The 27849-nt window shown below is 41.5% G+C and overlaps 2 protein-coding genes and 1 long non-coding RNA gene across 3 annotated transcripts; all 3 read left to right on the top strand.

The window, feature by feature from the left end:
* The first annotated feature begins 160 nt into the window (after positions 1–160).
* Positions 161–7029, top strand: LOC116727023 (CD63 antigen-like). The gene is made up of 7 exons (XM_032574044.1): positions 161–593; positions 4538–4726; positions 4832–4906; positions 5080–5184; positions 6003–6140; positions 6223–6306; positions 6625–7029. The coding sequence occupies exons 1-7, from the start codon at positions 537–539 to the stop codon at positions 6694–6696; spliced, it is 720 nt and encodes a 239-aa protein (XP_032429935.1). The 5' UTR covers positions 161–536; the 3' UTR covers positions 6697–7029.
* Positions 7030–9401: 2372 nt separating this feature from the next.
* On the top strand, positions 9402–13786 carry LOC116727026 (uncharacterized). The gene is made up of 2 exons (XR_004340742.1): positions 9402–9510; positions 13214–13786. It is a non-coding gene; the product is annotated as an uncharacterized LOC116727026 (long non-coding RNA).
* A 984-nt stretch (positions 13787–14770) lies between these two features.
* pus3 (pseudouridylate synthase 3) lies at positions 14771–27311 on the top strand. The gene is made up of 7 exons (XM_032574043.1): positions 14771–14906; positions 15200–15608; positions 24177–24454; positions 24528–24711; positions 24797–24906; positions 25585–25757; positions 26794–27311. Exons 2-7 carry the CDS (start codon positions 15201–15203, stop codon positions 27057–27059), a joined length of 1419 nt encoding a protein of 472 aa, XP_032429934.1. The 5' UTR covers positions 14771–14906; position 15200; the 3' UTR covers positions 27060–27311.
* The last annotated feature ends 538 nt before the right edge of the window (positions 27312–27849 follow it).

The following is a 27849-nucleotide window of genomic DNA, read 5'->3' as shown; positions in this document are numbered from 1 at the left end:
CATGATAAATACAGTAGAGGATCTGTTATGCTGTGGGCCTGTTTCTCTTCCATTGGAACCTTGTTATGAATATTTTTTTATATTCTTGTGCTGTTTGAAACTGCCAGAATGTGCTTGTGGTTTCATATTTCTGTCTGATTATGTCACTCCATACATAAATTACTATTGCTCTAAGTTGAGTAACTACATTTTACTTCTGCCTGACAAAAATAAGCTGAAGTAATACTGCTCTTAGTTGTGTACAATTTCTTTTTCTCCTAAATGGTTCACCAGACAAAGACAACCAGCAAGATTTCAAATGAACAACTTCTTTAGTTTAGCTTGTGTGATTCTACAATGCAAATGTATTAAAAGGAGTCCTGCCTTTTGATCAGATACGTCTGTTTAAATGTAATCAAGCCACTTCTCATTTTCTTACAGCTGAATGATAGACGCACAGAGCAGCTCAGAGAGACAGTGAGCTGCTGTCGACGGAGGAGCGTCTAAAGCCTTTCTGTTATTTCAGTTCAAGGCAACATAGAGCTAATTGTTTCACGATGTGTTCTTTCTGCAGCACCAAATGTTGGTTCGTTTTCTTCAACGGCATCTTCTTGGTGAGTACTGCCAACCATTTTACTTTTCAAGAATAGCGTTAGGAGATGCACTGGTCAAATTTATTAACATACAAAGTAATCATAAAAAGATATGAGTTAGCAGGGAGAAACAAAAACCTGCATTTTTAAGTGACAAGCATGTCATATTTTACAGGAAAAATTATGAGAATGCACCACATGTCTAGTGAATACAGCACTGGAAGCAGAGATCTTGACATCGACTTGTCTGAGGAAGTTCTTAAAAAGATGAAAACGCTAGGATTAAGTTGAAAAGAAGAGCTCTTCTGTCATTTCTCATAAAAAATTAAAATATTATTCCAGGTCTTGTGGTTTTCTATAAATGAACAAAGTGTGGGGGACAAAATTCTGAAATTATTTGTTATTTGTTCTCTTCACAGTCAGTTAAACTCACAGGACAGACCAAGCTTAATTAAAAAGTCCCAAATGAATAACTTGGAAGACAGAGTGTAAACTTGTGACCCTTTTTGATGTCAGTGTAACTTTGTACAATTTAACAGATAAGTTATCTATTTATCTGGGCTCTTTTTCACATGATCTGTGTGATTCTGGGAAACTTCTTCCATGTCTTTCTATGAACACCATAGCGTATAACAGATCTAATTTAAATAATCTGCTTCATAAATTGAGAAAACTTTGGATTAGTCATAGTTTTAACACAAATGCCATATTTTGGCATAAGGAATAATTATATAATGTGACAAAAACCTCAGTCAAAGAGTTACACTGCCTGGCCAAAAAAAAAGTCGCCACCTGGATTTAACTAAGCAATAGGTACAAGCCTCCTATTGGATAAGTAGTGCATAGGCGATTATCTTTCAGCTGGCAACAAGTTATTTAACCGCAGCTGATGCAATGAGTAACTCCTCATTTCTTAAACAATCATGGCAAAAGACACATCCTGTGGTCGTGGAAAAGACGTTAGTCTGTTTAAGAAGGGTCAAATCATTGGCATGCATCAAGCAGAGAAAACATCTAAGGAGATTGCAGAAACTACTAGAATTGGGTTAAGAACTGTCCAACGCATCATTAAAAACTGGAAGGATGGTGGGGAACCATCGTCTTCCAGAAAGAAATGTGGTCGGAAAAAAATCCTGAATGATCGTGATCGGCGATTACTTAAACGTTTGGTCAAATCAAATCGAAGAAAAACAACAGCAGAACTCAGGAGTATGTTTAATTGTGAACGCAAAAGCATTTCCACACGCACAATGTGAAGGGAACTCAAGGGGTTGGGATTGAACAGCTGTGTAGCCGTAAGAAAACCTCTAATCAGTAAGGCTAACCAGAAAAAAAGGCTGCAGTTTGCAGGAGCTTGAAAGATGGCACTTCTAAATAAAGAAGTGTCATGAGGGCTCCAAGCTTCATGCTTGATTATATTTGGCAGAAAAGCTTGAGGACAACAGGACTTTTTCGGTCAGGGGAGCTTGACACTTGGGGGCCGTTGGCAGAAGAGCTTAACGCTTGAAAGTTGTTGGCAGGGGAGGCAGGGCTTCGTAGCGAGTCTTGTTGGTTTCCAGGCTGACCTTCAGGGCTTCATAGCAAGTCCCGTTGGTCTCTGGGCTGACCTCCAGGGCTTCCTAGCGAGGCACGTTGGTCTCCGGGCTGACCTCCAGAGCTTCCTAGCGAGGCCTGTTGGTCTCCGGGCTGACTTCCAGGGCTTCCTAGCGAGTCTTGTTGGTCTCCGGGCTGACTTCCAGGGCTTCCTAGTGAGTCTTGTTGGTTTCCGGGCTGATCTCCAGGGCTTCATAGCGAGGCCCGTTGGTCTCCAAGCTGACCTCCAGGGCTTCCTAGCGAGGCACGTTGGTCTCCAAGCTGACCTCCAGGGCTTCCTAGAGAGGCACGTTGGTCTCCTGGCTGACCTCCAGGGCTTCCTAGAGAGGCACGTTGGTCTCCAAGCTGACCTCCAGGGCTTCCTAGCGAGGCCCGTTGGTCTCCTGGCTGACCTCCAGGGCTTCCTAGCGAGGCCCGTTGGTCTCCGATCTGTGTGATTCTGGGAAACTTCTTCCATGTCTTTCTATGAACACCATAGCGTATAACAGATCTAATTTAAATAATCTGCTTCATAAATTGAGAAAACTTTGGATTAGTCATAGTTTTAACACAAATGCCATATTTTGGCATAAGGAATAATTATATAATGTGACAAAAACCTCAGTCAAAGAGTTACACTGCCTGGCCAAAAAAAAAGTCGCCACCTGGATTTAACTAAGCAATAGGTACAAGCCTCCTATTGGATAAGTAGTGCATAGGCGATTATCTTTCAGCTGGCAACAAGTTATTTAACCGCAGCTGATGCAATGAGTAACTCCTCATTTCTTAAACAATCATGGCAAAAGACACATCCTGTGGTCGTGGAAAAGACGTTAGTCTGTTTAAGAAGGGTCAAATCATTGGCATGCATCAAGCAGAGAAAACATCTAAGGAGATTGCAGAAACTACTAGAATTGGGTTAAGAACTGTCCAACGCATCATTAAAAACTGGAAGGATGGTGGGGAACCATCGTCTTCCAGAAAGAAATGTGGTCGGAAAAAAATCCTGAATGATCGTGATCGGCGATTACTTAAACGTTTGGTCAAATCAAATCGAAGAAAAACAACAGCAGAACTCAGGAGTATGTTTAATTGTGAACGCAAAAGCATTTCCACACGCACAATGTGAAGGGAACTCAAGGGGTTGGGATTGAACAGCTGTGTAGCCGTAAGAAAACCTCTAATCAGTAAGGCTAACCAGAAAAAAAGGCTGCAGTTTGCTAGGGAGCATAAAGATTGGACTCTGGAGGAATGGAAGAGGGTCATGTGGTCTGATGAGTCCAGATTTACCCTGTTCCAGAGTGATGGGCGCATCAGGGTAAGAAGAGAGGCAGGTGAAGTGATGCACCCATCATGCCTAGTGCTTACTGTACAAGCCTGTGGGGGCAGTGCTATGATCTGGGGTTGCTGCAGTTGGTCAGGTCTAGGTTCAGCAACATTGTGGGCCCGAAGAATGAGGTCAGCTGACTACCTGAATATACTGAATGACCAGGTTATTCCATCAATGGATTTTGTCTTCCCAAATGGAACGGGCATATTCCAAGATGACAATGCCAGGATTCATCGGGCTCACATTGTGAAAGAGTGGTTCAGGGAGCATGAGACATCTTTTTCACACATGGATTGGCCACCACAGAGTCCAGACCTTAACCCCATTGAGAATCTTTGGGATGTGCTGGAGAAGGCTTTGTGCAGTGGTCAGACTCTCCCACCACCAATACAAGATCTTGGTGAAAGATTAATGCAACACTGGATGGAAATAAATCTTGTGACACTGCAGAAGCTTATTGAAACAATGCCACAGCGAATGCGGGCTGTAGTCAAAGCTAAAGGCGGTCCAACAAAATATTAGAGAGTGTGACCATTTTTTGGTGGCGACTTTATTTTTGGCCTGGCAGTGTATTTTGGTTATTTTCATTCTTGGAGCTATAGGAAATGTTACAGTCTAAAAAAAATTTTTTTTTTAATTAAAAAAATTAAAATCAAGTCATGTTTTTATTGGCTGCCTAAAATAACTTCTGATTGTCTAATCAGGCAGCCATGACTTCTTCACCCCTCAGAAGAACAAAAGAACATTTTTGCGTTTATTTTTGCTTAATTTATCAATAAAGTAGTTCTTAGTGAGAATGACAATAAATTTAATTTCTTATTTTTATCTTCCATTTATCCTGAGATAATTGTTGATTCTAGATCTACAATATACATCCTAAAAGAATATGCAGAAATCTCCAGATTCTTTTATTTTTTCATAGATTACGCAATAAGACGGTAAAATAATTAATTTTTCGGATTGAAATTTGATAGATTACGAAATTGACTACTAGATCAAGAGTATTAGCTCCGCTTAATATTGCAACAGCAGTATTCTTAGGTGTTTCGTTTTTGTCCTTCAGGCATCTGGGGTCGCCCTCATCACGATCGGAGCGCTCCAGTACTCGACCTACTTGCAGATCGGCACTTTTGCAGGGAGCAGCTTGTCCAAAATCGCCGTCGTCCTCATTGCCGTGGGCACCATCATCACCCTTGTGTCCCTTTTGGGACATTGTGGGGCATTCCTGAATAATTCTTCCATGGTGTCTTGTGTATGTACCAAATATTCCAAAATAGTTTTAAAACGCTCTTCGTTAAATGTGACTCAAGTTTATCTAAGACGACAATTAATTTTTCTCTGTTTCTTGGTGGATTAGTTCATCTGCATCCTGATAATCATCGTCCTTTTGGAGATATTTACAGGAGCTGCTTTTTATATATTTCGCAGCAGGGTGAGGCACTTTAATCCTTCCTTTAGGAAGTTATTTTTACATCAAAGTAAAAAAAACTGAAGGATGGATCTGAAGATATCTTTAATATCATTATATAAAAAACATAACACCTTAAATAAAACTAAGTGCTTGTGCCATCATGGGCTTATGCTGATCTCTGATTTTTTCTGCAGACTGCCCTTCTGCAGATGAACAGCGGGATCAACACCCAAGTTCGGACCGCGGTCTACGAATACAGCCCAAAGGACAGACACGCCATCAACAGGATTCAGGAAAAGGTGATAAACAACACTGAGAGAAACAGAATAGAAATTACCTTTATTGTCCCTCACTGAGGGACCAGCAGCAAAGTGAAAGACAAACAAAAGCATGCAGATTCATCCTCCTACTACTTCCTGTCGTCTTCTTTCTTGTTTTCACCAGTAGTAAAATTCGGCTGTTGATCACATGACTCGAGTGAAGCGGAAAAAGTGTTTCCATTGCAGTTTTGCAAAATACATTTACTAAGATGCGGTCGAAAAACCACCTCATCCCAGAGCAAAAACATTTGATCAAAAACAAGTTTGTTTTGGGTTTTTTTTTTTTCAAAATTTGTGTTTTTGCTATTTAAATTTGTGCATTTCAATGGTTAATGGAAGCGCAGCAACTGAAGGAGCTCTTCAGTTCAGTAACAGCTTTATGCCTGGGGAGGGGGACATTGTCCAACAGTGATGTTATCTGAGCAAGACTCCTTCTGTCTCCTTCCACATTCACTGGGTCACAGGGGCATTTTAGCACAGAGCTGGTCTTCCTGAGGAGCTATAACTGCTTCCTCTCAACTGTAGAGAGGAAGCAATATCATTTTGTTCAATATCAGGCGTGTGGGTCTGTACAATTTTGAAAGGATTAGAATAAATTTAAACTTGTGCATCCATTTTTTGTTCAAATGTATTTTTAAATCCCCATAAATGTAATGAAGTTATTTATACCAATTGAGTGCATGTAGACTGTTTATTTCTTTTTTTTTTCCTTTTTCAAAACTGACAAAATGTAATTTAGGCATTTAGGATGTTACTTCTAACTTTTAACCTTTTTTCTACTTTAACTTTTGCTGCAGTTCAGATGCTGCGGCGCCGACACTTACACCGACTGGTCCAGAAGTGTGGGCTGGGGAAACCATGAAGCCGTGCCAGATTCCTGCTGCCCGGAGAAGAGAGAAGGCTGTGGACATGACAAGGAAAAAGCTCACAGAAAGGTCTGCCCTGCTGAGATATTTCAGCTGAAGAGTCTAACCACATTTCTGAGGATAAACAGTTAAACTCTGTCTTCTTCCTCAGGGATGTATCTCAGCTATAAAGCTCTTTCTGTTGAAGAATCTGGTGTGGGTCGGCGGTGTTTGCATTGCTCTTGGAATCACAGAGGTAAACTGCTCATAAAGTTTTAATAAGATGTCAGAAGCCTTAAATGATGTAAAAATGTATTCATTAAAAGCCAGAATGTGAATCAAAAGCAGGCTTTAGATCTTCCGTTGGGAAAATACACGACAGAAGCACATGTTTAGCCACTGCATTTATGGAGCAAATGTAAATTTTACCTGGTAGGATTCTGCAAAAATCAGACTCCATTCTTACTCAAGCAAATTAAAAGTCAGTTATATTATTTTAAAAGCTAAAGCAACTCTTTAGGTATGCTACATTATTTCATTCCCAGCGTCTAACTCCATCTTTTACCCTTTGCAGGTGTTTGGCGTGGTAGTCGGAGTGTGCCTCTGCCTGGACATTAAACGCAAAAATTATGAGAATGTCGACTAATTCATCATCACAACCATCTTTACATGTCAACAAACAAACTAACAAACTTGTTTGATCATAATATACATTTTTGTTTTATGTGATTATATGCTCAAAAACATTCTCCTTACTTAAACCTCTAGGTTTAAGCTCAATAAAGAGCCTAAAAAAAATTTCGATCCATATTCTATGTTAATTTTAAACTGTTTACCTGTTAGTTCTTTCTAAGAACAGAGCTCAAATCAATAGGTTGTACAGGTTAAAGGTTATTGGCTCTTTGAATTAATCCATTCATATGATGAATTAGCCTACTTAGCAAAACAAAGTCAGAGATGATGGGAGATGTCCGAGTTAAATGCAGAGCAATATTGGAAGACATTTTTTTCAAATCTTAAAAAAAAAAGAAGAACAATTTGAAATTTGGCCAAAGGTTCACCGCTTAGGATGCTTCTAACCAGCAGAAACAGGGAGGCTGGGCACAGATGACGTAGCTAAATAAAGGACAATACAGGAAGAAAACTTGTTAAAAGCAACACAAGACCTAACCCTCCTTTTGTGTTCGTTTCTAGGGTGTTTGTGGGTCAATTTGACCCGGGGAGTGTTTAATCATGCAATAGTGTCAGAAACCAAAAAATTCCTCCAAAACATTTTTGTATCTGATTATTAACTCCAATACTAACCATTTCAATCAATATTTGTGCAATGATGTTTTTTTATTTCTCACAAATTAAGGATCAATGACGACAACCTACTCATTTACTCATTTGGACATAAAAAATGGAATTTACATTTTTTTATGTCCACTAAAAATCAACGTAGGCACAAAAAAACTATAATTTCCTTGAATTTCCTGTGCAGACAGTGTTTTTATGGAGACACTTAAAAAAAAGAATTAAACAAAAACAGAGCAATATTTCATCATTTAATAATGTGAGCCAAAGAGCCACTTGTGTCTCCAGAGATTCAGGTTGCAGATCCCTGATTTAGTAGATGGAAAGTGTGATCCTATCTCCATACAGCAGTTAAAAGAGTAGTACCATAATTTTTAATTCATTAAATTAATTTTTATTAAAAATAATTTTAATGTATTTTCAATAATACATTAAAAAGAAAATTGTGAAGAAAAAAAAATATCTACCACTGAATATTTTAAAAAGACATTTATTTAGTATAATTTCTTTAGAACCCCTCTTAGCCCCGTCTAGAACCGGCCCTGGCCTGCAGGTCTGGTGCATTTTGGCTTAGCATGTTTTTTCTTCATTGTCAGATTATCCAAACTGGTAAACCACATTAATAAAATATTAGTGAAATAATACATTAAATGACCACTGGGCAATTATTCATAAAATATATCAACATTTTTGAATAAAACACACAAAAAGTAATGATATGTAGGAAATATTTATGTATTTACTGTTAATCTATTCGTATGATTTGTTCTTTAAATGGCCACTTATTTTAGCTAATGCTATTATTTATTAAATATCATCCAAACTCAACATCCTAAGCAAAGAATCAAACCACAATAGTGAACTAAAATCGCAATAAGAAACTTAATCAATCATAACTAAATGTTCTGTACCATGTCAGCATCAGGAGATGATTGAGGATGAAGAAAGGCTGATTTCTGGTTCTTAAGGTTCTGATGGGTCTGCGGTTCCTCTCCTGATCCATTCTGTCTGCTTTTTCCAAATTCGGAACATTTCTAAACTTCGTAAGATGGTGACTTATGGTGAGCTTGAGATGATTGTTCATGCTTTTGTCTCATCGAGATTGGATTATTGTAACAGTCTGTTCACATGTCTTAACAAGAGGGAGTTTGCGCGTCTGCAGGTTGTACAAAACTCTGCTGCACGCCTGCTCACTCGCACTCACAGGAGGGAACATATTACACCCATCCTCAAAAGTTTGCACTGGCTGCCTGTATCTTACAGGATGCACTACAAAATCCTGGTACTGACTTTTAGAGCTCTTCATGGACAGGCGCCAGACTATATTAAGAACCTCATCCAGCCTTATGTTTCGACTAGGAGCCTCAGGTCGTCCAATCTGAACTTGCTGATGGTTCCTCGGACCCTTTTTAAGACTCGAGGAGACAGATCTTTTAAAGCTGTGGCGCCTCGCCTCTGGAATGAGCTACCTTGTACCATTCGATCTCTGGATTGTATAGACACTTTTAGGAAACAACTTAAGACCCACTTTTTTAAACTTGCTTTTTAGCTTAATACTGTGTTTTATTGTTTTGTATGTTGCTTTTAATTTATTTTATTTTTTTATTTTTTTTACACTTTGTGCAACACTTTGCGACCCTGGTCTGTGAAAAGCGCTATAGAAATAAAGTTTACTTACGTACAGCAGCACACTGCGCCACAACGGACACTTCTTCTTTTTTTTTGTCTTTCTTTGTACACAGTATCCGTCCTAACTGAAATTGTTCAGCTTATAATGGCGTCTTTTTTCTCACGTCTGTATTTTTAAAAGCGTTTTTGCTTCTAAGGACATGGAATCGGGTCGAGGACGTTTTAAAAAGACGCGGGTTGATAGCAGCTCACCGCGGCTGCGTAGTGTCCGTCTCTAGGCAACCGTGACGTTCAGCGTCGGTCCGTAGCGTTCAGGGGTCCTTTAGTTCCCACCACGACAATTTAGCTGACCTTAATATTTCCTGTGTTTTATTTTGGTCATTATTGTTAAACTTAGTGTTGATGTGTGTATGATAGGCGTTTCTATCGGACAGTTATGTATCGGTTCAATACGGGACGAACATTTAACGGCCAAATATGGGACGACTCCGTATTTTACGGGAAGGGTGGCAACCTGATTCATACAGTTTTAGGGGTAGACCTAGGTACGCCACTTTCAACCAGTTAGCCCGTTTCCTCTTTTTCTGTTTTCGGGCAGAATGTTTCCTTTTGACCGTTGGTCCTCGCACCCTGCTGTGCCAGTCCATTGTCCTCAAGAACCGCTGTCTCCCAAGTGCGGATTTCAGTCTTGGTGATATGCTACCAGCTGAACTGCTCCAATAACCATCAGCTAAGCCGAGCTGCATTCAGCCATAACGTTTGTTTTTATTCAAACTTGAGCAGTTTTCTAGTTGTTCTGCTGAGGTAGTGACATTCGTTTGTGACGTCATGCACATTGACGTCACAAAGAGTGACGCTCTCTTTGTGGAGTTAGGCTGTTCAGCTTATAGTGCTGAACATTATAAGCATCGCATCATAACCGTTGAAGAAGAGAGAGAGCGAGCAAGCAAAAGGATTGTCTCCTATCAAGAGATTGAAAACGAAGGCTTTTCAAGACAAAACGGCAAATCCTAACAAACAAATAAAAGAAAACATTAAGCAGTTTTTGGATTTGACCAGATAAAAAGTATCAACAATGAATCAGAGCAATAAGGCATCGACTTCTGATTCTGGGAATGAAAAACTAGCTAGAGAGACACAGAAGCTCCATGATCTCTTGAAAGAAGTCAACTTGATTTCAGCTGAAAGACAGTCGCTGATTAAAGCCAACGAGGACTTGAAGATTCAAGTAATAAACTTAGAAAAAGCTGCACTTGAAAAAGACAAACTACTTTTGGAGAAAGACGAGGAATTAAAAAAACTGTTCGACAGAAACAGAATTTTAAAAGAGGATAACATACCGAAGCAGGAAAACACCTCCCTGGGGCAAAGAAACACAGACTTGGAGCAGAAAAACACCGATATGAAGCAACAAAAAGTATCAACAATGACTCAGACCAATATAGCGTCATTTTCTGATTCTAGGAGTGAAAAAATACAACAGAGTTTAGCTAGAGAGACACAGAAGCTCCATGGCATCTTGAAAGAAGTCAAAATGATGTCCATTGAGAGACGGTGTCTGATTAACACAAATGAGGACCTGAAGGTTCAAGTCATGAGCATTGAAAAAGCTGCACTGGATATACACAAGCTGCTTCAAGAGAAAGAAGAGGGATTAAAACAACTGTTCAATGTAAACAGAACTTTAAAGGCAAATAACACCACATTAAAGCAGATCAACACTGCCTTGGGTCAAAGAAACACCACCCTGGAGCAGGAAAATACAGTCTTAGACCAGAAAATTACCATCCTGGAGCAGAAAAACACTGCCCTGAAGCTGAAAAGCAGCGCTCTGGAGCAGAAAAGCAATGTACTGGAAAAAGAAAAGACTGTCTTGGAGCAGGAAAACACCGTCTTGGACCAGAGAATCAGCACCCTGAAAGAGGAAAACACCACCCTGGAGCAAGAAAGTAACATCATAGGAGAGGACAACATCAGTCTGCTGCAGATTGTCATTTCTTTGGAGGAGAGAAGTCGTGTCTTGCAGCGGAGAAACCAAGACTTGGATCAGGAAAACATCATTTTCGAGGAAGAGAACAACGAGCTGCAGGAGCAGAACACCTACCTGAATCTGAGAAGAAGGACCCTGGAGCATGAAAAATCCGTCCTGATGCTCTCAATCACTTCTCTGGAGGTGAAAAGCACCACCCTGGAGCAGAGGAGCACAAACTTAGAGCAGGAAACAAATACCGTAACAATGGAAAACATCACCCTGAGGCAAAAACACACCGCCTTGGAGGAGGAAAAAAGCGCCCTTAAGCAGGAAAACACCGCCCTTAAGCAGGAAAACACCGCCCTTAAGCAGGAAAACACCGCCCTAAAGCTGGAAAACACCGACCTGCAGCCTGAAGTGGAACAGCAGAACCAGCAACCATCTGAAGAGGAGAGCCACGAAGGCAGCCAGTCAGATTCAGACCAGCCACAGAGGCAGCCGTCGGTATTCAGACGTGTGATGAATACGCTTCAGTGCCTGAGAGTGCCAAAGAGGCGCTTGAAAGATGGCACTTCGAAATAAAGAAGTGTAATGAGGGCTCCAAGCTTCATGCTTGATTATATGTGGCAGAAAAGCTTGAGGACAACAGGACTTTTTCGGTCAGGGGAGCTTGACACTTGGGGGCCGTTGGCAGAAGAGCTTAACGCTTGAAAGTTGTTGGCAGGGGAGGCAGGGCTTCGTAGCGAGTCTTGTTGGTTTCCGGGCTGACCTTCAGGGCTTCATAGCAAGTCCCGTTGGTCTCTGGGCTGACCTCCAGGGCTTCCTAGCGAGGCCCGTTGGTCTCCAGGCTGACCTCCAGGGCTTCCTAGCGAGGCTGGTTGGTTTCCGAGCGGACCTTCAGGGCTTCATAGCAAGTCCCGTTGGTCTCCGGGCTGACCTCCAGGGCTTCCTAGAGAGGCATGTTGGTCTCCTGGCTGACCTTCAGGGCTTCCTAGCGAGGCCCGTTGGTCTCCTGGCTGACCTCCAGGGCTTCCTAGCGAGGCCCGTTGGTCTCCGGGCTGACCTCCAGGGCTTCCTAGCGAGGCCCGTTGGTCTCCGGGCTGACCTCCAGGGCTTCCTAGCGAGGCCCGTTGGTCTCCGGGCTGACCTCCAGGGCTTCCTAGCGAGGCCCGTTGGTCTCCGGGCTGACCTCCAGGACTTCCTAGCGAGGCCCGTTGGTCTCCGGGCTGACCTCCAGGGCTTCCTAGCGAGGCCCATTGGTGTCTGGGCTGACCTCCAGGGCTTCCTAGCGAGTCCTGTTGGTACCAAGGTACTTGCTCCGCCAAGGTTTCTACTCTGCCGCCAGTGTCCTCCAAGGCTGCTGTTCCGCTGGCATCCTCCTCAGATCCTTTTGGTGTTCCTTAGTTGTTTCCATTTATTTCTGCCTTGCTTTTCCACATCTGTACTTCATTGGTGTGTCATGATTCCAGCCCCTCAGCTCTGCCTTGGCTGTGCTGATTGCTTATTGCCCTCACCTGCACTGAGCTGGTTCCTACTTAAACAGCTGCTCGTCACCAGCTCAGTGCGAGATCGTCTGTTGCCCCTGTCACAGCTTTCAAGCCTTTGTTATCTCATGTTTCCAAGAGTTGTCTGGTTTTTGATCCTGCCTGTTTTTCGACCACAGATTTTTGCCTGATCCTTCTGCTGTAGAGAGTCCTGTTGCTGAACCCTGACTGTTTCTGACCCTGCCTCCTGCCTTCTGGATTTTGGATTTTCACTGCCTCCTGTGCATGACCCTGGACCGTTTTACGACTTTGTCTCCGGTTGGTGGATTTTGTCCTCGTCGTCTGTTTGCCCCCTCAGACCCCCCACAGATCTCCCCTTGTCCATTCCCCCTACCCTCCCCCGGCTGGACTCCTGATCCCTGTGGATTCCTCGTCTCTGACCCACCAGTCTTACCACACCCTTCAACACCTTTTACTTTTTGTAATAAAACCTTTTGGTTACCATCCTCTTGTTGTGGCTGCGTTTTGGGTTCTGGCTGAATCTGCTTTTAACATTACATGGTGATTCTAATTATTTTTATTTCTTGTTTGTAGTTATTTTTGTTTGTTCTAATTCGGTTCCTTTAGTCTACTTACTGCTTTGTGTTTGTATTTTCGTTATTTCCCCTTGTGATCCTCCAGCTGTTGGAAAATAAGGGAATCTAAAATGATTGTGTATTGCAAATGTAAAGACATTTTCTAAAAAAAAAAAAAAAGCCTTAATTTTTTGGTTTCTTTCCTAGATCCAGTGTGACATGTCCCTGAGGTGGTTCCATCAGGAGTGTGTGGGAAGCCCAATTTAAAAAAACTTATCAGTGCTTTGCGTGTTTGCCTTAGGTTCCTGAGTTTGTTGTGGTGTGCTAGTTTATGTATGGTGTATAATGGTTAATAAGTTACATTTTGAAAACTATGTTTGATATTTATCCTTACAGGACTTTAATATAAGGTAGCTATGGAAAGATAGTTTAAATCCCAAGGCCCCTTACCTTTGTGAAATGAAGAGCAAATGTTTCCAAAGCAAAGTTAAAGAGTTGCTGGTAAACTGATATATTCCCATGTTATAGAGTGGGAGCAGATTATATCAGGTGGCTAAAATATTTGGTTCCCCTCCTTTCACTTTGGCAAATAATTTCAGGCAACTGAAATATCCATTCTCTAAACATAATTATAGAACATAAGGTAAAGGATTCATATGTTAAGGTAAAAGGCTAGAACAACACTGTTTGAGTTACTGATGGTATTTTATTTGTATATTTTGTAGTTCTTACAGTGTGTTCACATACAAACGCTGTTGAATAAAGGACTGTGAACCATCAGTTTGAGAGACCATCCTTTCAACCAGGACGCTATATTGATCATTTCATACACAAACAGCTGTTAAGTACATAAAATGCTGACTAGAAAAAGCATTCCCCACATCGTTTTTGCGCCCGCTCTAGTGCAGCGCCCCTATGCGTTGCATACAGTGCATACCCAGTTTTTGCGCCACTGATTATGTTCCTGTGTTGGAGGCCATTGGCTGTAGATCTGAAGATACAGGAAATATAACAAATCGCCATTGGTGGCGCTGTTGCTGTGCACAAGAGATGTGAGCTGGCCCTGTAAAGAAGAAGACAAGGTTCCCTGTTGGAAAATAAGCGTTGCCATGTGCTACTTCCAGTTATCTGCTTGAATATTATTTTTATTTGACCTAGTGTATCATACACAACAAGATCAACTTAAAACCCCCTGAGATTATGATTATGTACAACTGATGCAGACCAGGAAGCTGAGATATTCTTTCAGGATATCGCAGATGAATGGCTCATAATTTAGGTGCAAGATCAAAGGATAAGTATGTGCTACAATGGTCCAATCAAAGTCCAAACCTAAATCTGAATATGTCCAAAGATTTTAAAACTGGTATAGCCTACTTTATGAAAATGATTATTTGGGACAAGGTATATTATTGTCACACAAAAATAATGCACACATAACAAAGCACTCAATTCTTGATAAAAACATGGACTATGTGTAAAAAGCATTTCTTTTCTGAACTGTACATTAAGAACACACTGAAAGACAACATTTACTTAGGCTAACAATTCGTCTAGCATAGAGCAGGTCAACTTCAAAGAATAAATCTCCATGGTAACGTCTCCAACGTCTCCAATGACACATCATTGTTTTAGGGACATTAAATCAATGAAAGTTTAGATCTGGAACATCAAAAAATCTCATCTTAATCTCCTACCTCAGTTTCATCAAACAGTTCCCTGTCCTACTCCTTTTCCGGGTGGTTTCGTTGTGAACTACACTTCCCAGAATCCTCTGCGGCCTGAACGTCCGCTTGCTAAAGTTGTCCGACTCCATGTTAGCAGCAACACGGAGAGTAGCGTGCTCGTTACAGCAAGCCAAAGATTTGTTGGAAAGTGGATGTTTAACGGGAACATAAAGGTAAATTCTTAAATTTATAGAGGTAAAACTTAGAGCTTGTGTTGCACTTTATAAATCCCGTTTCTATACCTTTTACATTAAGCTAGCAGCCTCGTAGCAGTTCTGAACTGCGAATGAACTTTTAAGTAGGTTTTCTAACAACTTGATTTATTCAGTAAATGACATTAAATGTCAGTAGTACATTTTCTTCATGCTAAATCAGAACATTCAATGTTATCTGTTTAATATTTGGAAGCCTAACAGTTTTACGCAAATGTATGTTTCGTTTTTTGTCTTTCTATCCATCTATTCAGCATGTCAGGTGATTTAATTCAGAGGATAAAACTCTTGGAAGATGAACTGGAAAAGCTCAGGTCCCAGCTGACGGAAAATGCTGGAGAAGACGTTGGGATAAATTCCTGTTCACCCCCCAGTGAAAGCTCGGACTTCGTGATGTCTGATGGGAACACCGGGAGCAGCAAGAAGAAGTCAGGCAAGAAGCGCCCCTTTGACTTCAGCTCACACCCCCGGCGCCATGTGGCTCTGAAGCTGGCTTACCTGGGCTGGGCCTACCAGGGCTTCGCTGTTCAGGAGAACACGGACAACACGGTGGAGGCCAGGCTGTTTGAAGCGCTGCTGAAGACACGACTGATTCAGGACCGACAGAGCTCCAACTATCACCGCTGTGGTCGAACTGATAAAGGAGTCAGTGCTTTTTCTCAGGTGAGTTTAATGTGATGAAAATCAGTCCTCCAGATGCCTTCTAGAAGGTATACGAGCTCATTTATTTTAAACATTATTTATTCAATTTATTTAATGTGACAGATGCAAAATGGTTTTTCTAATTGTTCTACAAATAAATCATGCCCCCCCAACTCAACGTTTACACTCACACTTGAAAATGGTTGCAAGTGTAACCAACTAGTGTAACTTACGAATAGATAAGTTGAGAAACTTAGATTTCAATGTTGAAGTTACAGTTAGTCTATCTTTCTAAGTTCAAAAAGGAGGATAATAAGTACAAACAACCATATTATCAAGAATGAACAGATTATTTAATACAACTTGAAACAGAATATTACGGTACAGGTTTTTTTTTTGTTCCAACATAAAGTGTCCACCTTTTTTATCAGGCAGTGTATTTTCTTTTGGTTCAGATTCCTTATAGTTCAGTTCGTCCTTTGGAAGTTTTGTTTTCTTAGTTCAGTAATTTAAGTCAGTCAGTCAAGTCTTTGTTAAATGGCCATGTGTTTCTTTGGATCCAAAATCTTATCTTATCCGGTGCAAAGTAGGCAGCGGATCCAGCAGTCCCAGGTCTTGAGTTGAACCCTGGAGCTCAGCAATCCAATCCAGGCCTGCGATGCTATGCAGCTGGACAGTCTTCAAAGTTGCATGGGGTTCTAAAAAAACCCACCAGAGAAAATCACAGTAAAAATGTGTTTTACTGCCAGGGATCAGGTCACGGATCTTCTTTTCTCTTAACCGTTACCGGAATTAATCAAGAATTTATCTTATAGCATGCAGTAATTCGCACAACGTGCTACAGCCAGCTACGGTTTTCTTCTTCTTCTTCTAATAGTTTCCTGCTGTCTAAACCAGAGTGTAACTCACAAGCCACCTGCTGGCGGTTTCTGGTATGACAAGAAAACTCAAAATGAAAATATAACTAAATTGCTGGGAACATTAAATAACAAAACAAAATCCTACAGAAATAAAATACCACTAACAGTACCACACATATACATGTGGGTTACATCCTCCCCCCCATTAATTGCATGCGTCCCTGCATGTCAACATCTCCTAAGCATCAAATACAGGGGCATAAAAGTCACGTTCAAGGGCTATTTGCAGTGCGTTGTCTAAGCCACCAAGTAAAGACTGCATAACTACCACAAGTGGGTTTCCTAAGGATGGGTAGGTGAGTCTCTTGGGATGGGTTCTTTCTCTAGTTGATCTCCTTACTTCAACATTCCCTTCATGGTTGTCCGTTCCAATAGGGATAACAGTTTCAGATGTTTCAGAGTTGCCAATATCTATTATGACATGGTCTGGTGGTTGGATGGACATTCGAGGTGTGGGTGACTGGGTTAACTCACCCTTGAGCTGCTGCCCTTCTGATATGGTCTCTGTTGGCTCTTGTGGCTCAAATGGTGAAGCTTCAGGATTAAGTGATGGCACTGAAACATGTTCGTTTGTCACGTCCTGTTCTGTATTGTCAGTTTCTGTTCTCTCACTGGCAAGTTCATTTGTGTCCAACACTTGGTCTTCAGATCCAATTTGCATGTCTCTGTCCTGTTCATCATCGTTTCGGGTTCCAACATCAGTCACCATCTTTGTTGGAGGATAGTAATAATACTCCACATCTTCATCCTCGCTGTCCAGCAGCGAATCCTCTGGAACTTCATGTCCAGCACCTCTTTTTGTCGCACTTGACTGCAGTCTTTTAGACTTCCTTGTTTGGGTTTGTGTTATGGGCTCAGGTTGCTCTTTTGCAACTGACAGAAAACCACAGGGCAGTAACAAGTCTCTATGCAAGACTCTTTCTGGACCCACATCATCAAAGTGAGCTACTACATAAACAGGGAGGTTTTCTATCTGTTTAATCACTTTGTAAACAGTGTCAGTCCACCTGTTGGAAATCTTGTGTTTACCACGGAGACCTACATTTTTCACTAACACACGATCTCCCACTTCGAGCTTAGACTCCCTCACCTTGTTGTCAAATCTCTGTTTGTTGTAAGAGGCAGTCTTTTCGCTATGTTCAATAGCAATTTTGTAACTCTCTGTCAAACTGTCTCTGAGGCCTTTTACATACTGACTATGTGTTTCGCCCCTCCCAGTAGGCTTGTTGAGTCCAAATGCAATGTCAATGGGTAAGTTTGGTTGTCTTCCAAACATGAGCTGATAAGGTGAGTATCCAGTCGTGTCATTTTTTGTGCAATTATAGGCATGCACCAATGGCTGCACAAAATCTCTCCACCTTAACTTATCCTCTTCTTGTAAGGTGCCCAACATGGCAAGGAGTGTCCTGTTAAATCTTTCCACAGGATTGCCACGTGGATGATAAGGAGTCGTTCTTGTTTTTTTTATTCCAAGCAGATTGCATAGCTCTCTGATCAGTGTGGACTCAAAATCCCGGCCCTGATCACTATGCAAACGCTCCGGCAGGCCGTAGTGAATAAAAAAATTATTCCACAAGGCTTTGGCCACGGTTTTTGCTTTTTGGTCAACTGTGGGTACTGCCACTGCGTACTTGGTGAAGTGGTCAGTGATTACGAGTATATTTTTTGACCCTTTTTCATCGGATTCCAAGGACAGGTAGTCCATGCAGACTAGCTCCAGCGGTGTGCTGGTACAAATGTTCACCAAAGGAGCACTGTGTTCAGCTCTGGCTTTTTGTCTGATGCACCTTTCACATGTGTGTATTTTGTTGTTTATGTCAGTGAGCATGCGTGGCCAATAAAAGCGCGCACGAACCAGATCTGTGGTGCGATCTACACCCATATGTCCCATACAGTCATGTAGGCTGTCCAAAGCCTCATTTCGAAAAGTCCTCGGCAGAACTAGTTGGAAAGATGGTACACCATTTAGAAGTCTTTTCCGGTAAAGCACTTCATCTCTCATAACTAGTTGGTCCCATAGCCGTAACATGAGCTGGACTTCTCTGTCTTCCTTTTGTTGCGTTCTGTGAGGTGGTCTCCTCCCCCCCATTAACAAGGTTACGACCCTGCTGATGGATGGGTCTTTCTTCTGCTCTAAAGCCCAGTCACGTTGAGACATTTGTGGTAAAGTGCATGAGCCAGGCAAAATGTCTGTGTGGCTGTAATCTGGTGGAATAGCATTTGCATCAATAGCAACACACTCAATAAAGCCAAGGAAGGGCAACTCAGACTGTGGTTGAAATTCTGAGTGGACAATGTGTCGTTGGCATATTACACGTACTACTTCTGGAGAAACAGTCACGTTCTGAGTGATGTCAGACATGAACCGGTCAATACGGTCGTCCTCATCTTTAGCAGAGTTGTCCATTTCATCTTGTACATGAGGTCTGCGGGAGAGACCGTCGGCATCTTGGTTTGATTTTCCAGCCCTGTACTGAATACGAAAGTCAAAGGTGGCAAGTGCAGCCAACCATCTGTGACCAGCTGCATCTAACTTGGCGGACGTCAGGACATATGTTAAAGGGTTATTGTCCGTCACAACAGTAAACTGGGCACCATAGAGATAATCGAAAAACTTGTCCGTTACTGCCCATTTTAGGGCAAGGAACTCCAGTTTATGTGTTGGGTATCTTTTTTCACAGTTGGACAGACCCCGGCTTGCAAAAGCTATTACTCTCAGATGCCCATCTTGCTCTTGGTAAAGAGCTGCACCAAGTCCATGAATGCTTGCATCCGTATGAAGGATGTAGGGCTGTTTAGCATCTGCAAAGCCTAAAACTGGAGCTGTTGTCAGTTTGTGTATCAGAGTGTTGAAGGATTCGTCACAGTTGGCCGTCCACTTATCAGCAAAAGGTCTCCTTGGATCTATAATAGAGCTGTGCTTTGTTCCTGCTCTGTTAGACCTTCTGGGGGGGTAACAACCTGCAGTGAGATCATTTAAGGGCCTTGCGATTTTAGAGTAGTCCTTAATGAACCTCCTGTAATAGCCTGCAAACCCTAAAAATGATTTGAGCTCTTTTATGTTTCTGGGTTTTGGCCAGGTGGTGAGGGCAGCTATTTTTTCAGGGTCAGTCTCCACGCCTTTCTCTGAGACAATGTGACCGAGATATTTAACAGACTTCCTGAAAAAATGGCACTTGTCCGGGGAAAGTTTGAGTCCAAATTCTCTGAGTTTTGACAGGACACGCATGAGGCGCTCCTCATGCTCCTCCAATGAACTTGAGAACACAATGAGGTCGTCCAGAAAGACTAGGACCTCTTTGAGGTTGAGACTTCCCATGCACTTTTCCATAACACGTTGAAATGTGCTAGGCGCATTGGTGACTCCCTGGGGCATTCTATTAAACTCCCAAAATCCCACAGGAGTAACAAATGCTGTCTTATGTTTGTCACTTTCCTCAACCTCAACTTGATAATATCCAGACTTTAAGTCCATAACAGAAAACCATTTTGAGCCTGTTAAGGCTGAAAAAGCTTCTTCAATGTTTGGTAGGGCGTATGCATCTTTGATGGTTTGATTGTTTAATTTTCTGTAATCGACGCATAACCTAATGGCCCCGTTTTTCTTTTTAACCACCACAATCGGTGATGCGAATGGACTCTCAGATTCACGAATAACGTTAGCCTCACAAAGTTCTTTTAAATGCTGTCTGACAGCTTCATAGTCCGAGGGGTGTATAGGTCTGGGTCGTTGTTTGAATGGAGTTGCATCCGAAAGTCGAATGTAATGCTTCACAGCAGTTGTGTGTCCATAATCCAAATCATGCATGGCAAAAACATCTGACATTGAGTTGAGCTTTTCCATAATTCTCTGCCTCCATTCTTCGGAGAGAGGAGTATCAGTTAAGTCAAACTTAAGTGGGCTGTCTGTAGTGGTTCTGATGTTATCAAACTCAGCAACAGACTTTGGAGACTGAGAGCTAGTCCTTGTGTTACTACTCAAGCCTGAAGCTAAAGAGCACACTGACAAGGGGGCATATAGTTCAGCCACTGTTTGACCAGCAGGGATTTTGATTGTATGAGCACTCTCGTTCTTGACCAGAATAGGAAGCTTAAAAGAAGCCTTTGAGGGAGCTGTCATAATGTAGTTGCAAAATAGGAAACCCCCAGGCAAGCATGATGCTGTGGATTCTACTAGCAGAGGACTACCTGGGTTTATATCAACATGTCTGGCATAGCCTGTCAATACAGCTTTTTCACCAGCTGGTACTGCGACACATTTTCTGCTCAACAGCTTAACTTTTCCTGTTTTACCACTTCTCTTATCAACTTTGATTCTGTTGAACATGGTTTGGATCACTGGAATGCTGTCACAATGTCTGACACTTGTGTCTGACTCTTTGTAGGATGTGAATGTCTCATAAAGCACATCCAAAACATTTGTCCCAATGAGAACTGGAATCTCTTGGTTTGATCTGCAGTCTGGTACAATGAGTGCTAGGGTATTCACTTCCTCAGGTCTCCCAGTAATCTCTTTTGGAAAACACAAATTGAGTTCTATGTAACCCAAGTAGGGTACTTGCTGACCCCCTGCGCCCTCTATGTCAAGCAATTTGGCCACAGACTGAATCGGGCGTGCAGGTAGGTGTAGTTTGTGAAATGTCTCTGATACTGTGGTTACCTGGGAGCCAGAATCTAGAAGACACACGCTGTGAACCCCATCAATAGTCAAGCTAGCAGTACGTTTTGACCCAACCAGAGCACTCAAAAGAGCCTCCTCCGATAATGCTGAACAGGAGTTGGTAATGTCATCTATTTGTTCCAGTCTTCTGTTCTTTTGGTTATCTTGTGCTAGCTTTGGACTTTGCTCCGAATTGGGACTAAACTCTGGTAAGGTCTCAGTGCGTCCCTCTACTGAAACCCTGTCCAGTTTAAAGCTGGGGCATATTTAGCTTGCCACTCTTGCTGTTTCGTCTTTAATTCTTTGTTCTTTTTATCAACAAGGTCTTTGTTTGGAGCATTGATGCACTCTCGGGCAATGTGGTTATTTTCACCACATTTAAAACAAAACCACGCTTTTGGAGCTGATCTGTGTACAGGTTGATGTGCTTGCAGTTCTGTAAAATGTGGTGGTTGAGGTTCTGAAGCACTGGCATGTTTCTGTTCGTGTTTCTTTCGTCTTTGGGCTCTTTTTTCAGTTAGCTGTAGTTTAAGTTCAACCACTTGTTTCCTTAAATTCTCAGTCTCTGTTATATATTTCTGCATTAAATCTGTGTCTTGATTAGTTGTGGGGGTGGGATCTGGAATGCCATGAAACTGGGCAAGAGGTTTTGCTTTAAACCCTCCAAGGTGACGTTGCATTCTGTCTACTTTTAGAGATCTTCTTTCTTCTTCAGTTCTTAATTCAAGAAGAAGCTCTGAAAAATTTGGGGCAGGATCATTTCTCAGTTTCTGTTGCAGGGTCAACAGTAAAGTCTGGTCCCAGCAACCACGCACAAACTGTTTGTAAAGTTGTCTATTAGCATTGGCCTCACTTACACCACCCCGTCTGATCGCAGTGCTGAGAAGTGTCTGCAGTCTCTGAATGTATTCAGATGCTTTCTCACCTGCGTCCTGATGAGTACTGAGGAACCTGGCAAAGATCTCCTCCCCGTCGTCAACAAGGCCATAGGCTGACTGGAGGAGTTTCACATAGTCTTGAGGAGGTGACTGAGAGCCTAGTTGTTTTACAATGTCTGCTGCGGGCGACAGTAAGCTCTCCAGAATCAGTCGTCGCTGCACATCCATTGTATAGCCATCCTGAAACATAAGTTCAACATGTAAACACCATGTTTCAAAATCCACTTCACCAGGCGGTTTAGGAACTCTGCCTGAGAAGGAACGCAGTCTCTTGGAGCCTGGAGCTGTCGTAGCTTCACTCTTAATGACATGCTCCACTATTATTCGTTGCACATCTGGTGGGTTTAGTATGTCGGAGTCTAGGGTTGTGGCAGTGCCCTTGGCTTGCTCCTTTGGTCGTACTACCTGTCCCTTTCTTGTCCTCTTAAGCTTCTCTGTTCCACCTGGTGATTTGGAGACAGATTTTAATGGCTTACTGGGTGGAGGTTGTGATTTTTGAGGACTGAATATAACAGATGATCCACTGCTGTCTGATTCACTTCCAGTACTATCTGAGCTACCCCGTTCATTCTGCACAGTTTTAAAGGAACATGTGGCTTCAGGGTTTTCATCAATGGCTGACTGTGATTGTGTGGGAGTAGTTAAAACCTCAACTCTGTCCAAACACCATTTTGAGACTGGGCTCTTAGGAGACTGTATCACAGAGGGGAAACTGATGAGCTTTAGCGACTCTTCTGAGTCAAACTCAACAATCACTTGAAAGTCTTTGAGTCTCACTATTTTACTGACACTACCATATAATGATACAGCCTCTACAATGTCTTCATCTGTGTCATCATCAAGTATGCCCTTCAAAAGGATTGATTTTCTGTCATTTACACCATGCTCGCTACCAATGTCAGCAACAGAAGCCATATTTTGTCTGGTTATTATCAGACAATATTTGATCACACTGTTCACTAATCAATTATTTATATTGGTTGTTTATAGCCTAAAATCCTCCTGGCTGGCTCGCCACTTATGTAACCAACTAGTGTAACTTACGAATAGATAAGTTGAGAAACTTAGATTTCAATGTTGAAGTTACAGTTAGTCTATCTTTCTAAGTTCAAAAAGGAGGATAATAAGTACAAACAACCATATTATCAAGAATGAACAGATTATTTAATACAACTTGAAACAGAATATTACGGTACAGGTTTTTTTTTTGTTCCAACATAAAGTGTCCACCTTTTTTATCAGGCAGTGTATTTTCTTTTGGTTCAGATTCCTTATAGTTCAGTTCGTCCTTTGGAAGTTTTGTTTTCTTAGTTCAGTAATTTAAGTCAGTCAGTCAAGTCTTTGTTAAATGGCCATGTGTTTCTTTGGATCCAAAATCTTATCTTATCCGGTGCAAAGTAGGCAGCGGATCCAGCAGTCCCAGGTCTTGAGTTGAACCCTGGAGCTCAGCAATCCAATCCAGGCCTGCGATGCTATGCAGCTGGACAGTCTTCAAAGTTGCATGGGGTTCTAAAAAAACCCACCAGAGAAAATCACAGTAAAAATGTGTTTTACTGCCAGGGATCAGGTCACGGATCTTCTTTTCTCTTAACCGTTACCGGAATTAATCAAGAATTTATCTTATAGCATGCAGTAATTCGCACAACGTGCTACAGCCAGCTACGGTTTTCTTCTTCTTCTTCTAATAGTTTCCTGCTGTCTAAACCAGAGTGTAACTCACAAGCCACCTGCTGGCGGTTTCTGGTATGACAAGAAAACTCAAAATGAAAATATAACTAAATTGCTGGGAACATTAAATAACAAAACAAAATCCTACAGAAATAAAATACCACTAACAGTACCACACATATACATGTGGGTTACACAAGCATATGCGCCATTATACAACCGTACATCTTTGAAAAGCATCAGGAGCAAAATGTGATTTTTACCCTTATAGGTCTCCTTTAAAGTTTGTGTTTGTAAACAGACAAGATATGGAAAATTTCAACAGGTAATAATTTTTAAAATGCAGCTGTATGTCTTGTGTATGGGCTTTAACTAAATGATAACTGATCTCTCTACGTCCCAGGTTATAACCATTGACCTGCGCTCCTCCCAGTTTTGTGGAGGACTTGGCGTAACCCTCCCTGAAAATCTTGATCTCGGCACCAAATCAAAAGCTTCCACCTCTGAGCTTCCATACGTGAAGATGCTGAATAGAGTTTTGCCGCAGGACATTCGGATCTTGGACTGGGCAGCCGCAGAGCAGGGTTTCAGTGCGCGTTTCGACTGCCAGTCCCGCACGTACCGCTACTACTTCCCCCGAGGGTCGTTGGATGTAGAGCTGATGGCAAGTGCTGCAAAAAGGTGAGTGTAAAACATTAAATGCTGATTTCACCCCATAATTTTTCTAATATAAAGATCTTTTGGTGCTCAACAGATACGAAGGAACGCATGACTTTCGCAACCTGTGCAAAATGGACGTGGGGAATGGGGTCCTGCAGTTTGAGAGGACCATCTTGTCTGCCTCAGTCAGGCCTTTGCAGCCCCAGCAGGTTTCCAGCACAGAGCAATATGATCTGTTTGTGTTTGAGATCAAAGGTTTAGCCTTCCTTTACCACCAGGTAATAAGAGCTTAACACTCAGGTGAAGCCGGTGCATCCCTTTAAGTAGGGGGTAATTTGCAACTAACCATATGTCCTGCTGCAGGTTCGTTGCATGATGGCGGTGCTTCTTTTGATAGGACAGAAGCTGGAAGCTCTGGAGATAATCAATCAACTCCTGGATGTTGAGAAAAACCCCAGAAAGCCTCAATACAGGTGACAAAACAGCGACCTGTTGGCACTTGGGCTGCTTTTTGCTGGTACAAAGAAGAATTAAGGTTCTTGAAGTACCTTGAGTTTTTTATAATCAGAAAACATTCAGGGGGATGTGATGTAGTGGCACAGGGGTTAAGCACAACCCACATATGGAGGCCTTAGTCCTCGACGCCGCGGCTGTCGCAGGTTTGATTCCTGGCCTGGCGACCTTTGCCGCATGTCTTCCCCTTCTCTCATTACCCACTTTCCTGTCAATTAACTATCAAATAAAGGCCACTAGAGCCAATAAAACCTTTAAAAAAATTTCAGGAGCTCTTCTTTTTTGAACTAGTGGAAACAACATCAAATCATCAATGTTTTAGAATAAAAGAATAGCCTTAACCTTTATTAAGTAGGATAGTAAGGAAAAAAACAGAAATAAATAAATTAAACCCATGTAAGATTATGTTTTTCTTCTATAGATATTTAAAACATTTACAAAAATCCTTGAACTTCCTGCTGAACCCTTGAAGCCAGGTCTGAAGAGAATCTTGGTAGAAGCACGAGCCTCTTCTTTTTGACCCAGTGATCTTGCTGTAGAGCCACCACTCCTCTGCATCAAATAAGGACAGCAGAGGCGTTTTGATGCGTCTTTTAACAGGAGATAATTTTTCATAGGTTTGTTCTTCTGGCTTGCAGCATGGCAGTGGACTACCCTCTGGTTCTGTACGACTGCCACTTCGATGGTTTAACCTGGCAGCAGGAGGCGGAGGAGGTTAGCCACGTCCTGTCGTCACTACAGCGACACTGGACGCAGAGCGCTGTCAAAGCCCAGGTTCTGCTCGGGATGATCCGGGGTTTGGAGGAGAGAGGTGAGGAGTTCTGTGTTTAAAAAAAAAAAGGAACAAAACCAAATAAAATTGTTGAAACCTTTTTGATGCAGCTGCAGCTAAACGAACAGACATGGAGATCGAAAACTACTTGCTAGATTCTGGTCTAATGAAATCCCACTGATGGTGTGAATGCATGCCAATATTTTAATGAAAACAAGACAGTTATGCACCCAAATTATGGTTTGGACAGTTGCAAGCTTGCAGGTGTTGTCAAAACATTTATGAACATTAGAAACTGTTCTTTAGACCCTTGAAACATTAGAAAATACTTAGCATTTTATAGGAAAATATTGCCAGTTTAGCTGAGTTATTAATACCTCTAACACATCGTTATTCTTCTGTTTATCGTTCCCTTCAATGGGTTTTGAAACTGAAATCCTGGCTGTCTTCTTCCATATACAGTGCTTGGTATAAAGTGTTTTCACCCTTTGAACTTTCAACATTTTTACATTATAACTACAAACCTCAATGTGTTTTATTGAGATTTTGTGTGATGAACCAACTCAATGTAGCACATTATTATGAAGTGAAAGAAGGATGTTGTTGTTTGAGGGGCCATGCTGGTTTTGTACAAATGAAGTTCTGAATAGGTTTGCGTGCTTCAGTCGTCAGCTCCCTTTATTTTGATACTCTTAGATAAAATGAATTATAACTAATTGCCTCTGTGTGGATCACATGTTTTTTCTTCAGCATGGAGTATATTTAGAGCAAAAACTTTTTTGTTTTTGGGAGGGGGACAGGAAGGGCAAGAATTTAAGTCTCTTGGTGTGTACCATTTGCAGACAGTTGGCAAAAAAAACTTTATTATGAAGTTGTTTTTTTTTATTGTGAAATGATGAAAATATGAAAAGGTTCAGCAGCCAAAAATACTTCTGCAAAAATACTGTTGTCAACAGAACCAGCTTTAAAAATGAAAAGAGAAAAAAAACACTGTGTCTTTTTAACAAAGTCCAAATGAATGCAATGAAACAATATTGAGTCATGTGCAAATTGGGTTCCTGCTCTCAATCCACAGGTGGTGTTTCTTCCAACCACTGCTGGTTGGTGGAAGGCAGCAGGCAGAAAAATTACCGACCGCTGCTGGAGCGTCCGTGCTGCGAGAGCCTGGAGTCCCGAATAAACCACTTTGTTAAGAGAGGAAGACTGGAGCGAGAGGAAGGAGAGAACGGAGATGAAACGATCCACAGAGGGAAAAAATCCAAACACTCCTGCAATGCCTCTTCTCCGTCTGGTTCCTCTGAGATTCCAAAACAAACCGTGGAGCAGAAGCAAGAGGATTAACTTTCTATTTTCCGGGACACTGACTGACTTGCAGGATTTAATTTTGTTAATTTAAAAAAATTTTGTTTTCTTTTCAGGAAACGGGTTTCATTTCTCTTACTGTTGTTTTTATTTGTGCAAGCAGAGGCTTGGCTTCACATTAAACATACCATTGATGTAATTCTTGTTTTCAGTTTTTCTCTTTTAGGGAAGATCATTTAAAAATGATTTAAAGTAATCCTCAAAGAAATTAAACTTGCACTGCAAAATCTCCTTCAAGTACTGTGTTATTACAGTGTTTATGAGGCAAAAAGAGGCATTTTACATTGAAATTCCTGCAGTATGATCATCTTAAGTAAAAATACCACAGTTTTAGGGTATTGACACAAGAATTTGACAGAAAAATATTTAATATGATCTATTTTTTCCCCACTTTAAGCAAAACGGCAAGGTATGTCCCTACATTTATGATACTGTCAATAGCCTTTTTACAATTTTGATTAATGAGCTAAATCCAGAATAGAAGCCTAACTTCAGTTATTTAAGTTAATTATTTAAGTCATCCAAAAGAAGATTATAATCATTTTTTCTGGAACTAATAAAAAATTTCTTTTTGGCATTTTACACTTAGAGGATATATACTTATTTATGCGTTTAGTCAGTTTATTTCATGTGACATCAGTCAGCAAATCCCTGGTGGATCTGCAGTCCACAGACTTTTATCATATCACTACTCAGTCCAACTGTGCTTTTAAGTAGCGTAAAGAAGTAGCATTACTGTGATGAAGTAGGCGTGGCAGTAGGAGCTTCT

This window comes from Xiphophorus hellerii, chromosome 10 (genome assembly GCF_003331165.1).
Source record: "Xiphophorus hellerii strain 12219 chromosome 10, Xiphophorus_hellerii-4.1, whole genome shotgun sequence".
Lineage (NCBI taxonomy): Eukaryota > Metazoa > Chordata > Actinopteri > Cyprinodontiformes > Poeciliidae > Xiphophorus > Xiphophorus hellerii.
Note: the sequence above shows the minus strand (reverse complement) of the source record. Positions and strands in the feature narration are given on the sequence as shown.

What these genes read in the sequence shown, in the direction of transcription:
- LOC116727023 (XM_032574044.1), top strand. Translation starts at nt 537, where the DNA reads ATGTGTTCTTTCTGCAGCACCAAATGTTGGTTCGTTTTCTTCAACGGC. An exon ending in TCTTCAACGGCATCTTCTTG is followed by an intron (nt 594 to 4,537) that starts GTGAGTACTGCC and finishes TTTGTCCTTCAG; the next exon opens with GCATCTGGGGTCGCCCTCAT. An exon ending in TTTATATATTTCGCAGCAGG is followed by an intron (nt 4,907 to 5,079) that starts GTGAGGCACTTT and finishes TTTTTTCTGCAG; the next exon opens with ACTGCCCTTCTGCAGATGAA.
- pus3 (XM_032574043.1), top strand. Translation starts at nt 15,201, where the DNA reads ATGTCAGGTGATTTAATTCAGAGGATAAAACTCTTGGAAGATGAACTG. An exon ending in GAGTCAGTGCTTTTTCTCAG is followed by an intron (nt 15,609 to 24,176) that starts GTGAGTTTAATG and finishes TCTACGTCCCAG; the next exon opens with GTTATAACCATTGACCTGCG. An exon ending in TAGCCTTCCTTTACCACCAG is followed by an intron (nt 24,712 to 24,796) that starts GTAATAAGAGCT and finishes GTCCTGCTGCAG; the next exon opens with GTTCGTTGCATGATGGCGGT.